This window comes from Thermoascus crustaceus (assembly GCF_041956765.1).
Source record: "Thermoascus crustaceus strain CBS 181.67 unplaced genomic scaffold VTN00scaffold_3, whole genome shotgun sequence".
NCBI classification, from domain to species: Eukaryota; Fungi; Ascomycota; class Eurotiomycetes; order Eurotiales; family Thermoascaceae; genus Thermoascus; species Thermoascus crustaceus.
In genome coordinates this window covers 1,756,934-1,771,310 of record NW_027192529.1, presented here as the reverse complement: position 1 = coordinate 1,771,310, position 14,377 = coordinate 1,756,934, and the positions used below count along the sequence as shown (strand labels likewise).

General features: G+C 52.1%; 7 protein-coding genes across 7 annotated transcripts; 5 read left to right on the top strand and 2 right to left on the bottom strand.

The window, feature by feature from the left end:
- Window positions 1–432: 432 nt before the first annotated feature.
- Window positions 433–3,156, bottom strand: VTN00DRAFT_5830 (uncharacterized protein; the record flags this gene model as incomplete). The annotated part of the gene is made up of 1 exon (XM_069432404.1): window positions 433–3,156. One exon carries the CDS (start codon window positions 3,154–3,156, stop codon window positions 433–435), a length of 2,724 nt encoding a protein of 907 aa, XP_069288267.1.
- A 1,260-nt stretch (window positions 3,157–4,416) lies between these two features.
- VTN00DRAFT_5829 (uncharacterized protein) lies at window positions 4,417–5,307 on the bottom strand (the record flags this gene model as incomplete). Its single annotated transcript, XM_069432402.1, has 2 exons — window positions 4,417–4,587; window positions 4,645–5,307. The coding sequence occupies 2 exons, from the start codon at window positions 5,305–5,307 to the stop codon at window positions 4,417–4,419; spliced, it is 834 nt and encodes a 277-aa protein (XP_069288266.1).
- Window positions 5,308–7,038: 1,731 nt separating this feature from the next.
- On the top strand, window positions 7,039–8,608 carry VTN00DRAFT_5828 (uncharacterized protein; the record flags this gene model as incomplete). Its single annotated transcript, XM_069432401.1, has 5 exons — window positions 7,039–7,232; window positions 7,288–7,861; window positions 7,929–8,084; window positions 8,522–8,538; window positions 8,602–8,608. The coding sequence occupies 5 exons, from the start codon at window positions 7,039–7,041 to the stop codon at window positions 8,606–8,608; spliced, it is 948 nt and encodes a 315-aa protein (XP_069288265.1).
- A 369-nt stretch (window positions 8,609–8,977) lies between these two features.
- Window positions 8,978–9,937, top strand: VTN00DRAFT_5827 (uncharacterized protein; the record flags this gene model as incomplete). The annotated part of the gene is made up of 1 exon (XM_069432400.1): window positions 8,978–9,937. The coding sequence occupies one exon, from the start codon at window positions 8,978–8,980 to the stop codon at window positions 9,935–9,937; it is 960 nt and encodes a 319-aa protein (XP_069288264.1).
- A 1,041-nt stretch (window positions 9,938–10,978) lies between these two features.
- On the top strand, window positions 10,979–11,840 carry VTN00DRAFT_5826 (uncharacterized protein; the record flags this gene model as incomplete). The annotated part of the gene is made up of 2 exons (XM_069432399.1): window positions 10,979–11,321; window positions 11,407–11,840. 2 exons carry the CDS (start codon window positions 10,979–10,981, stop codon window positions 11,838–11,840), a joined length of 777 nt encoding a protein of 258 aa, XP_069288263.1.
- An 803-nt stretch (window positions 11,841–12,643) lies between these two features.
- Window positions 12,644–12,965, top strand: VTN00DRAFT_5825 (uncharacterized protein; the record flags this gene model as incomplete). Its single annotated transcript, XM_069432398.1, has 2 exons — window positions 12,644–12,875; window positions 12,940–12,965. The coding sequence occupies 2 exons, from the start codon at window positions 12,644–12,646 to the stop codon at window positions 12,963–12,965; spliced, it is 258 nt and encodes an 85-aa protein (XP_069288262.1).
- A 66-nt stretch (window positions 12,966–13,031) lies between these two features.
- Window positions 13,032–14,357, top strand: VTN00DRAFT_5824 (uncharacterized protein; the record flags this gene model as incomplete). The annotated part of the gene is made up of 2 exons (XM_069432397.1): window positions 13,032–13,691; window positions 13,749–14,357. The coding sequence occupies 2 exons, from the start codon at window positions 13,032–13,034 to the stop codon at window positions 14,355–14,357; spliced, it is 1,269 nt and encodes a 422-aa protein (XP_069288261.1).
- Window positions 14,358–14,377: the final 20 nt, after the last annotated feature.

Here is a 14,377-nt window from a genome sequence, read left to right as displayed (position 1 = left end):
TTCCTATGGATTCCTTTCCCTTTTTGCAAGTAACTGATCAGAAGACATTCTTGGACCACAACAGGATCTCCGAGGTAAATTTTCATTGCCATTTCTCATGTACATCGTGTCTATCCTTTTTTATCTCGGTGCCTAACTTTGGCCATGTGTATCAATGTACATGTACATAAAGTACAGTACAGTATATATGCTTTGATGAAAAGAGGCAGTCGACGTGGTACAAAATAGAATGACTTTAAATGCATGAAAATTAAATCGCGTTTGAGATAATTGAATTAACGCCAAAACCCAAAACCGACTCTATACCGTCTCTCGTCTATACTGGTAAGAGATGCCGAAAGGAGTAATTAATTTATCCAAGAAGGGTCTGTCCCATTGCACTGGCATGATATGATGGCCAGCCAACGCTGATAAAAAAAATAGAGAAAATTATTAAGCAGTCGCAACATTGCGATTTCGGGCATCCCTCAAAGGAATACCAAGTCCGACACCCTCCCTCCTGCCTCTGGCGATCGCGAGGAGACACTGGCCCACGCCTTCCAGATCACCAAGCAGTCCAACATGTCCGCGATCGCTCTTCGCCAGCCCATTTTTGATGATCCTGTACCCGGGAGGCAGCATGGCAGCCGAGGCAAGACACACGCCGTCTCCAGCGGCATAGGCAAGATCTTCGTACGCGTCCTGATGCCGGATGTGCTCGCGCGACGCGACCTTCGCACCGTAGACCGTCGGGACGGACTTCCCGTACAGCACGGCAAATGGCGGGTAGCGGTTCTCGGACTGGTGGGAGGGGTTGAAGGCGAGTTCCTTCTTGAACTGCAGGACCTCCTCCAGGGTCCGCCGAAGGTACGCTATGGCATGCGGCCGCGGAATCGTACACGCAGTCGCGGATGGCGCTGTTGCAGACGTGCGCGGGGTCGATGTTGGACCGACGACGCCCTCCATTGTCGGTGCTCCAGCGGTGGCCTTGTTCGCGGCGGCGGATAATGTGTTTGTCGGACCGACGGCTTCCCGGTCATTCTCTCGTGGAACCTTTTGCGCAGCCTCCTCTTCGCGAGCATGTTTGGGAGCAGAGGGGTCTTCTGTCACGGTCTCTTTACCGCCAAGGACAGAGGAGAATCGTCTCCCGATCTTGGGGAGAGCGCCGGGGATGGTATCGATCAAACTCCTTCGGTCTGTGAGAAGGGGGGGAAGAGGGGGCGCTATGCACGGGGAGAATCGATAGTACTCCCAGTTCTGCACGGAGAAAAAGTCGATGAGATAGTCCTCTTTCGTCCTCTTGTCGATGAAGCAGCGGCCATCTTCAGGCAAAAGAGCATAGCTGGTACGGAATGTGAAATTCACCTGCGCCGTGAGGACGCGGGAACTGAGCAGCACATCATCACCGTTTCGTAGAGGCCCGAGGATGTTGACGCAGTGTTGCGGCACACCTGCGTAGAGAACTCCCGCAAAGAGTTCGGGTCGCTGGTTGACAGCATGCCGAGTGATCAACCCACCAAGACTGTGAGCGACCACATATGCTCCTCTCTTCTCCGGTGGGACGTCGGGGCCGTTGCATGGCAGACCTTCGAGGTACTTGATCAACCGCTGGGCGAGAAGATGAGGACTCAGGCGCCAGTCGTAACCGTAGTTCCACACGCGCAGCTTCCCAGCCCTGGCGTTCTCGCACTTGCTCAGTTTGTTGATCAGCCTGCGACAGATATCAACCGGTCCAATATGTGACAGGACACCCGACGCGACGATGGACTCCTCCATCTTTTCCTCGTCTTCGTGACTTAGCCCGACTTCAAGGTCAACCCTGCGCAGATTTAGCCCGACCTTCATGGGAACCCATAGCTGACGATGAGGAGGCTTTGCGGAGCGCAGGATTGACCCTCTGTAGCCTCCCAATACGACCACATCACCGGTCAGCTCAGACATTGCCTCTGTCAAGATAGGATACAGAGTATTCTGTCCTGACTTGGGCGAACGTGCCCTAGCTTGCGAGCCCCTTTTGTGTTCTGCAGCATGCGCAACATTGTCACTTTGCTCCTGAGCACTGTCTTCTCTCCGCTGTATCGAATCGCCGATGAATCGCCCATAACCCCAGTCACTCCGGAGATCCTGAAAGTTGAAGCCTGGTTTGCTTAGCAACCTGCTGCTTGAATCCTGCAGGGTGTCCTTGATTGCTTTAAACCGGCTGTTCACCTGCGAATGCACGTTCTCGTACTCTGGACGGTTCTCGAGAGATGATGCTCTGGACAGATTCCTCAGGTACAGAGATTGATCGGAGGCGGACCTCCGTAGGCTGAGGGGCGTCCCGTTTATACTAGGTCTCTGTTGGCCGCTTGTACTTAGTCTTCGCTGGTACGAGTGTGTTGCCATGGCCGAGTTGTCCAGAGGTTGCAGTTCGGAAACAGGCTCGTCCCCAGCGGAGTCCCTATCGTCCTCTTCACCGGAAGGTTTCTGTGGAAGATCCGCAGAAGTGTCCTTCTGCCGTTCGGCCTCCTGAGGCGTGGAAGTCTTTGCAGACGGCTGACTCTGAGAGCGGCTGTGCCCTGGAGATATCAATGAAGAAAAGGTTGACCGTTTCGTGAGCGACCCGAGATCAGGAAGGAACTTCTTGAACTTGAGACTCGAGATGGAATCTCCGGACCACGCACGAGTTCGGTTTCCCGGCAGGCTGCCTTTCAGAATAGACTTTGTCAAGCCAGACCGTTGGCCGTCCTTGATACTGCCTTTCGGACTTCCTGTCCGTCCTCTCTTCTTCTCCCGTGTCGATTCTGAAGACTGCCGCTCACCCATGGATTCTGGTTCTGCACTGATCTCTGGGAGATACTCTCCCTCCGCGCGCGTGTCGGGAATGGGCTCAAAATATCCACCGCTATGCTCCATCGCCCTGCTCTTCTCCTCCATGGGCGTGCGGCGTGCCTTCATACGGCTCTGGGCATGGCTGATGCTGACCCCCAGAACATCATCCGCTTCGTCTTCCTCTGCAACGGCCGCAGTCCTCACTTGAGGATCCTCGTTGTCAGAGCCCGTGTAGTTCAAAGCGTCCGTCCCGGTGATGGGGTGGCCGTTGATGTCGCCATCTGTGCCAGCATCGTCAAGCCTTCCTTTCTCCTGTCTGGAAGGTAAATCAATTGGGGCAATTTCGCCCCTGCTACCACTCGTCATGATGGCTAGATGTGAGGTCGAAAAAAGCTCTCCAAGAACATATATATGCCTTTAGGTTGAAAGCACGGACTCTCCGCTACCCCGCCAAGCTGCTCTCCCGCAAGCCCAGGAAGCGTGGGGAACCCATGGAGTCCATCGAGCACAAAGGATCCTCTCAGAAGAGTGTGTTCTGTAGATTAGTTTCCGGCCAGTCCGGGGGAACGGGCAGTGTATAAATGGGATCCGGCCCTCCGCAGGTTTGCCGCTGGTAGCGCGGCGGACGAGGAGAAAACTGGCCGGGTTCCACCAGAGGAACCACTTGGTGAAAAGAGGCCTAACAGAAAAGAGAAAAAGGAAGAGATCTGTTGAAAGAACGTGTCAGCAAGCATGGACGACACATCCAACGATGGGGCTAAAGCAACGCGATTCGCCAGCGTTCCATTGCGGCGGTGTCGGGGCGCCTCGGCCTTTAATATGCGAGCTCCGGCTTTACCGCACGTTCATGAAGTCATCACCTTTTCGCCCCAGTATTGTTGTTATGCTCGTTAGCACAGCCTCGCGCAAAGTCGATCTAGCCAAGTCGCTATTTATCTTGGTGGTGCTAGCGTCATGGGCTTGGCTTAGCGCGTGCTGCCTGCAGCTTCGATTAGCGCGAATGAACTGCGTCTTGACAACAATCATGCTGATCTCTCTGCTCTCTTTGTCTTTGCATACGTCCGGAGTACAAAGCAGACTACTTTCCCGTCCACGATCAAGCTCTTTTATTCGCTGAGCTCACAGTGCATGGAATTGGCCTGATCTGAGCACCAGCGATCTGTCTGCTGCAGGCCTGATCTGCAAGAAATGCGCCTTGCAGGCTCGAGCGCTCTCGATTCCCCGGCAACATGATACGTATAGGCTCAGTCTGTCTCTTCTGGTGAGATCGGAACACGTCATGGCCGTCATCTGCAGCTTGCATTTTCTCGTGGTCTTCTCGTGATCTACAGGGATTATGTTCAGCTTTTCATGCTTCGACTTCTATTCACCAGATCTGGAGGTGGAGTTATTTAGAGTATCTAGGTAATTGTATTTATCATGTATTTCCTACTACGCTCTTGTTGAATTTCCTCGATTGCTATTCCAAACCAAACAGTCGCCCATCCGTGGTATCTTTTGCTGTCCTCAAAATCCCATCCATGAAGTCATTCGACTGTCGCTGATATACAAAGTTTCGTGTGGTGCCAAATAAGCTCGTTGAATACAAGTCTGATCATGCCGTCGTGAAATTGACAACTGCAAACTTCATCCCCTTTTAAAGCCCTCACGAGCCTTGGTCGATGGAGCAAAGTCCCCTGTCTGAACTTCGCGCTCGCCCTCTTGGGCAATCGCCTCGTTCTTGGCCATGCCATCCTTGTCGTTGAAGAGACTGTCAACGGCTTTGTTGAAAGTTCCGCGGATGGATTCGCCGGCACCCTGTGCTCAAAATGTCAGAACTATTTCTATGGAATAGAGAAACGGATCTAGGCGTACGTGGATGCCTGCCACGGCGGCCTTGATACCTTGTCCTATGTCTGTGCCGCCGCTGCTCGTGGTGCTTGATCCAGCAGTGGTGCCCTTCCCTTTGGATCCTCCGCCAGGCGGATCGAATCCGGTTCCAGTGGATGGATTGTAGTTACCTCTCGAGGTCTGGGGGGCATTCTTCGCGTTATCCCCTGCCTTTGTGCTTGTTTGACTGGAGGGGGCGGCAGGAGCTCCGGTTGACGAGCCCTGCACAACCCCGGAACTGTTTGTCGGCGTCTTGGTACCGGTCTCGTTGGTCGACTTTGCCGTTGTCTCTCCGGTCTTGCTGTTCACTCTGGGATCCAGCTTGTTCAGTACGTTCGAGCTATGCGGTCCACTGCTCGAGCTCTCCGGATTCGACATGGGCTGCGTAGCACCTGGGTGATTATCACCGGTGGTCGTTGTGCCCGGGGCGTACTGAGCTTGGTTATTTAGATCGCTGTCCACGCGGGGATCGAGCTTGTTGGCTGTGTCCGACTTATGCGGGCCAGCCGTCGTGGGTGCTGGTCCGGTTCCACGGCTGCTTGTGTCTGCTGCAGAACCAGCTGCAGTTGTCGTCCCTGTCGAGCTGTCGACGCGGGGGTCAAGCTTGTTCGCAAGGCTGCTCTGGTGGGGGCCAGCGGTCACCGCCATGTGCACCGTACGTACTTTACAAAAGAGCAGAGCCTGTAATGAGCCTAAAAAGGGGTAAATAAACTGTCCATGGAAGCACCTAACTTACGTGGTGTCGGTCGTTCATGTCTATATACTGACAACATCCCCATATATGGTCTCCTACATCATCGCAGGCAAGTGACGTCAGATTGAACTCAGCATAGTTCTGTAGAAAATACATCCTTAAATATGATGAGCTGGCAAGTTACGCGGTAACCAAATTGATGTATACGGAGTAAAGCAGGCCATAGAGCCTGATCTGAAGGTCCCTGATAATATGAAGGAGTGCTCCGCAGAAGGGCTGTGCTCGTCTTCAAGTAGAGGCTGTGATGGATGGGCAGATGCTACGTCAGCGAGCATGTGCATAATGCAATCAACCCCCGGGCGGCACACACTCCCCACCACGCGACGCGTTCAACAGCTTCAATCATCAAGATGCCACCAGAGAGTATATAAGGATCAGTACTATGATTGGATATACTCTGGGTATACTATGAGAGAGTATACAGATAGTATACAGAGGATTGGATATATAAGAACGCTCATTACCACTATGTAGACAGCTTAGTCCTTTTGTGCTCAATAACACATTGTTACTTAGTTATATACTGGCAGGTCAACAGGCTAACCTACTATTCAGCCAGATCAAGTGCTTTCACAACTTCATATTCAGATGGAGAAGACACCAACACCACCTACTACATCTCACAGCAATCAATCAGCATCCTGGGTGCCTGAGACACCTCATAATATCAGGGAATTGGAGCGTCAGACCCAGGCTCTTAAGCGCCTATTGAAACAGCATTCAAAGAGTCCACCAAGTCCAGCAAATCAAGCTCTTGATCAACTAGTTAAGGGCTGTCAGATTGCAATGCATAATGCAGTCCTTCTTGCACAGGAAAATAGGGAGCTGCAAGCTGCCAATTAACGCCAAAAAAGGAAGAGAAATGAACCTAGATCCTATATAGCTACTGGGGGTATTCTAACAGGTGCAGAAGGACTGCAACGTGCTCAAGAAGCTGATCAAAGACAGGAAGGGGTGGTTGAGCAGCCAGATCCACGGCCAGCTAAGCGGGCACCACCGCGATGCAGCACATGCAATATACTAGGTCATACTAGGGTGCAATACTCTAGGCGCTAAGCAATTGATATATAGTGTATATAGCTTCAATATTTGCTGCGTTGATAGTCTAATTGCAGTTTCAATAGATTTGGCGGTGGGTAGGTGGCCAGCTCGTTATATGGCCAGCTCGCTTATAGATTACGTTCGCATTGATGACTAATAACAGCGCTTAGTTAACTAACTAACTAGTTAACGTTATTTATTCCGACCTATACAGGGATCGGCCCGACCGACAATCACATGAACCTGATAGGAAGTCAAAGTATTGCGCTGCCTCTTGTACAGACTTTGCATAAATATTGATAATTCCTTTCACTAACTAGGTTAAATTTGAATTTGTGTTTTCGATGTATCAGCTGGTGTATGCGCTTCCCTGCCTTTATGGGGTTGCGGGAGTGCAGATCACCTCGATCTCTCGGAGATCCCGAGGCACTTCTGCTGCATGTCTTAAGGGCGGCTTTCAGCGCCACAGAGCTGCTGTTTATAATAGCTGAAAATATTTTCTCTCTTCCATCAACACAGTCCCCGGAGATAGAATACCAAACACAGGACATTCTACAGAGGTACGGGCTGCGATACATGCCAAAATGTCCCGGTCCAACAAGCAGATCATCTACGTGAACACCCCGTCCCCCGCTATCGACCCGTCCCTATCCATGGGGACATTCGGTCTCAGGACGACATCTATCCCGGAACACATTCCGGATGACAAGGTCCTCGTCCGGGTGCACTATCTCTCCCTCGACCCCGCCATGCGCCAATGGCTTACGGCGAAGCGGTCGTACATCGCCCCCGTCGAGCGCGGCGCCATTATGCGCGGGAGCAGTGTTGCTCAGGTTCTCCGTTGGCAGCAACCTGCGCGACCGGTTCAAGGTCGGCGAATGGGTCATCGCGTATTCGGGTTGGCAGGAGTACGCGATTCTCGGTGCCAAAGAGGTCCAGAAGGTGGTCGTTCCCGAAGGATGTCGGCCCATGGATGCCATGACCGTGCTGGGCATGACGGGGTTGACAGCCTACTTTGGGATGCTACACGTTGGAGCCGTCAAGCCCGGTGATACGGTCATCGTCTCCGGCGCCGCGGGAGCGACAGGCTCGGTTGCGGGCCAGATCGCGAAGATCAAGGGCGCCAAACGCGTTGTTGGCCTGGCAGGCTCCGCGGACAAGTGCGAGTTTCTGAAGAACGAGTTGGGCTTCGACGCTGCGATCAACTACAAGGACAGTGACTGGAAGAAGCAGCTGAAGGACGTGACGCCCGAGTACATCGATGTCTTTTTCGACAATGTCGGCGGGGAGATCCTGGATGCGTGTCTTGCCCGCGCCGCGAGGAATGCTCGATTTGCTATCTGCGGCGCGATCAGTCAGTATAATGCGGCACAGCCCCGAGGGCCGGCGAATTATATGATGGTCATCGTGAGTAAATCCTTGTGTTTTACGTTGTGCGAGCAGATTTTGACCTAAGGACGTTCATGTCATACAGTCTCAACGAGTTACAATGAAAGGTTTCATCGTCTTCGACTTTGCAAAAGAATACCCAACCGCACTGAGAGATCTAGGGAAATGGCTGGCTGAGGGCAAGATTAAGCGCAAAGAGCACATTATAAAGGGCGGCCTGGAGGCTGCGCCTCAGGGCCTGGTGAGCCTCTACGCGGGCGCAAATACGGGGAAGATGATGGTTGAGGTTGCTCCAGCGAGTGAAGCAGTGGGAGATTTGAATGCAAAGTTGTAATTGATCAGGAATAACGGATGTGGCCTCTGGTGTACTAGGTCCTAGTACGGTCTCAATTTCGAGGGCCTGATTTTGATTAGATGAGGTGGCTATGGCGGCGGCAGCCAGAGCTTTGGCAGTGAAGTTGGAGGGCAACATCAAATCAACACCCCATGTCAGTGGGGCCTTACTAGGAATCCTTCTGGGATCAACCGCAATACTATAGACAAAATATGACTATCAGTGCTATTGATGGCAAGAAAATGTCGTTGGGAACCAGAGCGTCGGATATGACCCCAAGCCGATAGGTCCTGGATGGCATTTCCGAAGATACGTCATGATGATTGATGCCCTGAACTCGTCAGCCTTCGCCTAAACTGGGGTATGTTTTCCAATAAGGTACCTGGATATCTCCTGATTTTCTAGAGTTAACTGAATGGAGCAGCACATAGCATCTCCCTTGCACTTGCTGACGTACCCAATTGCCCCCAGATTGTTGAACTTACACGTCGGTCTACAGAACCACCAACGACAGCTGATACCGGAAGCCGTGGAAAGGCATCACGCCCCCTGCTCATATGCGAGGTTCATCTGACTTCATAAGAACCCTGTTCAGACCAGGGCAAATATGTTCCTCCCAGGTGCACGTCACTGTGGCAGCCCCTTTAGCATTAAAACAGGCTGTCCGACTAGGAAACTGCAAACCATCCAAATCCAGGATGTTCCACGCACTGCTTTCTCTCAGGCCTTTGAGATCGTTGATGCCATCACACCAGAATCCGGGCAACGTTAGAGGAGTACAGGTTTCGTCCGAGACAAGAATGGATGCCCAACAAGACAATCAACGTTTTAAGGTCGAAGAACTTTTCAACGTCAAAGATAAAGGCAAGGGATTGTTTCAGGCTGGCCATTCGTTCAATGCTAACATTTCCGCAGTCGCGCTCGTCACCGGCGGTGGTTCTGGCATCGGCTTGATGGCCACCCAAGCGCTCGCAGTAAACGGCGCCAAGGTCTACATCGTTGGTCGGACAGAAGAAAAGCTCGATCGCGTTGCCGAACTCTACGGGAAAGACATTCCGGGGCAAATAATCCCCCTCACTGCCGACGTTTCGAAAAAGGAGTCCATTGCACAGCTCTACGACGAGTTCGCCAAGCGAGAGAAGTACCTCTCCATCCTCATCAACAACGCAGGCATAGCCGGTAGCAGCCAAACGTCCCGGCACCAAGATGTGAATGATCTCCGCAAGAGCCTTTTCGACGACCCGTCCGTTACGGTCGAGGACTGGGAGGAAGTCTACCGGATCAACGTCTGCCAGCTGTACTTCATGACGGCCGCTTTCTTGCCACTTCTGCAGAAGGGGAGCGAGGAGCACCATGGCTGGAGCAGCACCGTACTCAACACCTCGTCCATCTCGGGCATAGTCAAGATCTCCCAGAACCACTTCAACTACAACACGTCCAAGTCCGCGGCCGTCCACCTGACAAAGATGCTCGCGCACGAGGTCTACGCGTCCAAGCTGAAGATCCGCATCAACAACATCGCTCCGGGAGTCTTCGCCAGCGAGATGACCACCCTCACGAGCGACGAGAAGCAGAAGAGCTTCCTCCCCAAGTACGATTATCCGGATATCGTGCCAGGGTCGGAAAAGGTGCCCGCCGACCGGCCCGGGCACGAACGGGACATGGGCAATGCGGTCCTCTTCGCGGTGACGAACCAGTACCTGAACGGACACACGCTCGTGGTGGACGGAGGGTTCGTTCTCTCCGCCGGTTCCGTTTAGACATGTCGTCAGTAGTCGCGACGCATACCTGTGGTGGCTCTTAATATTCGATTGTGTATAAGTAGAACCTGTTGTTAAGCCCTAGTAATACCAGCTTTCAATTCCCAGAAATAGATTCACTGTACTACATAAAGCGTAATTCCAGCGTACTCGCCTTCAATCCGATATGACGCCGTTGTGAGTGAAAGCTGTCGATCCGAATCTCTTAACCTGCTGATCATCTGAGCCCACGACGATATTTATAGAGCACTGTGCATGTTCTTTCGCTGTGTTGGGCTTATCCTTGGTACATGTAACTTTCCCACCTCGAGAGACTACATTAAGCTATTCCTTGGCTATTTCTTGGCTTGGATCGATCGACGAAAGACAGCATCAATTTGCCCAATGGGTATCATCTAGATATGTACTTTTCCACTACCTCGATAATAATCCAGTTAATCTCGACTCTGATGTCCCTTTTGCTAAACTAAGCCTATATCCGATGTTATTGAGGCTGCGCTCCTAACTCTGACGCGTTTTAGTATGGAGATATCGTCACGGACGAGTCTGTGATAGCAGCTCTTCACTGCAACACTTCTAATGCGGTTTAAGATAAAGCTCTCTGCGCTTTTACACTTGTAGGTTTTGAAGTAACCAGTCCTAAAGATACCCGGGGACACCCTTTGGTAGTTGCTAACACAGCATCTGGACGACGGAACAACCCCTAACGCCAACAGCCCTAACCGCATATCTACTTCTGGAAGAACAACGACGACGACTTTGTGAATGGTAATGAAATCCCACAAAAAGAATTTCGAAATAAAAAAAACCATCACTGCAGACCCCGGGACTACGCTAACCGCGTCTGCATGCCTGCCTCCTTTCAGGTAAAAAAAAACCGCGTTTTCACACGACCCCAACGTATCACCTACTAACTGCTCCTACAGACATATCGACTTCGAGCGGTCTAATTTTCCTTCTTGCTTCTTCTTAAAACATCTTAATATCTTATCTACTTTGTTTCTTCTACTTCCAGAGAAAGAACCCCATGGGGAAGCAACAATGAGTTCTTCTAAGCCTTCCTCCGCACCCAAAGCTGCAAAAGCCAACTCAGCCCCTACGAAAAGTAAACCTACCTACCCCTGGTCAACCCCTGCATCCACCAAACTCGCAACTCTTCCTGTTATACGTGAGGTGGCACTCCGCCGCGGTGCCAACTTCACTGGAAACAGTGTCATCGGCCAGGAATCATTCCTTGCCCAGGCAGCTGGGATTCGGAACAAGCCTGCATGCCGCAGCTGTGCAAAGGGAGCAGGACCCTTTGCCAAGTGTGTTTCGGTGGAGGGGTTTTTTAAGGGTAGTTGTGCGAACTGCCATTATCAGTTCAAGGCATGTTCGTTGCAATGTATGTGGATGGATGAGGTTTACTACGTTATAGTTCGAAGATAGCGTTGATTGTCGACTGACCAACATGTTTATTCTCTTTCCAGCTGCCTCAACCAGCTCTACTACCACCGCCGAGTTCCCAGAGCTCTATCCTGTTCCTGCTACTCCTCCTCGTCCCCGTCCCAGGGCTACTAAGCCTTTACCTCGGCCTGCTGCTCCTAAGTCCAAACCGCAGGTTGCTGCTTCTGCTCCGGGCCCCTCTGGCTCCGGTTCAAGCTCCAGCTCGAGCTCTGGATCCCCCGACCCTACCTCGTCCAGCCGCAAGAGGAAGAGGGTTGACGAGGACGACGTCGACCTGACAGAGGCGCGGCGATTTAGACGCAAGATTTTAAGAGTCGCAGAGGCAGCTGAAAAGCTATCAGACTCTATGTACGAGTGGGCGGACCGGCATGCGCTTGAGAATGGCCTCGACTTGGAGACGGGCGGCGAGAGCTCGGAGGATGAGTTTTTCGACTCGACATCTGACCTCCGGCATTGATGCTCTGATCCATGGATGTGACTGCTGGTGGGATTTGTTACTTAAGGAAGGAGGATGATCGCGCGTCAGTTGGAATTGGGGAGTTGTCGAGAGACAAGATACGATAGATTAGGTAGATGGGTGAAGAGTGACTAGAGATGGACTGGATTGTTTGGAATGGGCCTGTCTAGAGCGGGTACCTGTGTTCTACTGACAGGTGTGATTTTGTGATAGTGAAAGCGAAACAATTAATCTTCTCCCAGACGCAGCCCAGGTTACTGTACAATCTGTTCGCCCAAGTAGGTAGCCTTCCATGCATGTGTTCTAATAAGCACAAGCGGTCCTTCGAGGTAATTCGAGAAAAAAAAAACAAGAGCACTTTCCTTTTTTCTATCTCTTGTCAGCTTTCGTGGATCATACGTCCACCCGCTCCTAAGCTGCTCCATTCTGCAAACCAGTTGCGCACACGTCCATTTTGACGCTTTCTCTCCCTCTTTCTTCCATTCCTCCTCGAGAACACAGTGAGGAGATTCGGATCCCCCTGAGAGCTGATACTGCGAGCGAAAGGGCAAGACCTTTCGTGCCCAAATACCGTTCTCAGCGTTGGCCGAGAAACCTCTGTTTCCGTTACTTTTTTTGGGCTTTCCCTCTCTCAGCTGGCCCATCTCAAAGCATGCCATATGCTGTCGGAGAAGGCAGCAACAGCTCGTGATGTGCCGAGAGCAGGCTACGCCATGGTGATAAGAATGACACTGAAATGAAAGCAGGAACAGCGACATCCTCGAAATTGACGACCCTTACCTATTTTACAACGCCAATAATCAATGTCTCACACGCGCTGCAAAGTTGAGCTGGGAGTCAGCCGTCTAGCATCTTGTCTAGCCGCGCGAACTTTGGGCGATCTGACCTGGTACCTAGGTTTCTTTCATCTCCAAAAGCCGGATCACTCGCTTAAACTTGAACGCGTCGAGACGCGTCGGCCCGCGGAAGCGTGCTTGTCGAATAGTGCAGCTCTGGAGCACTCGGCCCCAACGATTTTCCAGATGCCATCGTACTGTACGGAATACTCCGTAACTATTTGCTACTGCAGGAGGCTGCGGTTTGGCTAAATTGATATAAGGGCTAGCAAGCCAGGAGCGGAGGTGACACCGACATTACCACCTGACTTGCTTCGCAGAGCTCTGAGTCGGACACACAAAACTGATGCCCACCATGGAGGAATGGCCGGATGTCAGGGTATTGGACACGGACCCCGTCATCGATCAAGCCACCGTTTTACAATTCCACTGCCGGAATATCATCGCACATGCGATGGTACATCACGACGAGCAGCCCCCCGCACGGTACTTGTTCGACTTTGCAGGGACCGTCAACGAAGTTATCTCTCGCATGTTGAACAACACCACAAGTTTGATGCAAGAGCTGCAAAAGCAGCAAAAGCTCAATGCCTTAGAGGCAGCCCTCGCGTCACTACCCGAGGACGCCCGCGTGCCGCTCGACCCCCCTCTCTCCATCCCAGACGCTTCGAACATGACTGCCATATTGAGACCTCACGCAGCCGAGCTTGCCAGCAATGAGCTGAAGGTGCGCGGCTGTGCAATCGTTGGGCATATTGGAGCACATGCGGCGCCACAGATACGGAAGATACTCTCAAAGCAAATAGCAGATATAGCCAGAATGGACAGTGCGACGCCACAGATCACCGCGGTACAGCAACGTGAAGAAATTACGCTCAAGGCCTGCGCTGCTCTCAAGTTGGAGATCCAACGCAGCCACGATCGACTATGGCGTGAGACCTGCGGGAAAAATGTCTGGGGGGTTGTTGTGCATGGGATTGCCAAGGCATCGATGAACCTCGAGGACCAGGCCACGGTAATCGACTAGCTTTGCCAAGAGAACGGCCACCAATGGCAAGGAACCGATATAAAGACAGTCAGGTGGCTTTCCAGCAGCCGCGTAAGGAAAGTCTCGTCGACAGTGACCGAGTTCGCGACTCCAAAGACTGCGAATGAGGCCATCTTCCACGGCGTCCAATGGAGGACCAAGAAGCACAAAGCTCAATACTATGACTGTGCAACTCGCATAACGCAGTGCTCCAAGTGCCAGCAATTTGGACACACGGGTTCTCAGTGCTGTAACACGCAAGCTTACGAATACTGCGCGCAGCCACACTCCGTCAGCAGGTGTCCGCAAAAAACTGAGGGATTGCCCCCTAAGTGTGCGAACTGCAAGAAAGATCATCCGGCGTGGAACAGGATTTGCGAGTACTACGCTACCGAATTGAAACGTTTTGAAGCCTTGGACAAAATACGGCCAAAATACTATTGTGAATTCCTACCGATCACTCCAGATACTATCGCCAGCCAGAGCTACACGCCGGAGACTGCAGAAGCTGAATTGGTCCTGCAGGACGGTACACGAACGGAGATGAAAGAGGAAGATGAGGAGCAGCCCGTCGCAAGGAATAGGAGGAAGCGCCGATCTTCGATAACCCATCGAAGAACCTACAAGAGACGATATATTCGCAGCCCAGCATAAGCGTTGTCGGCCAGGCAACC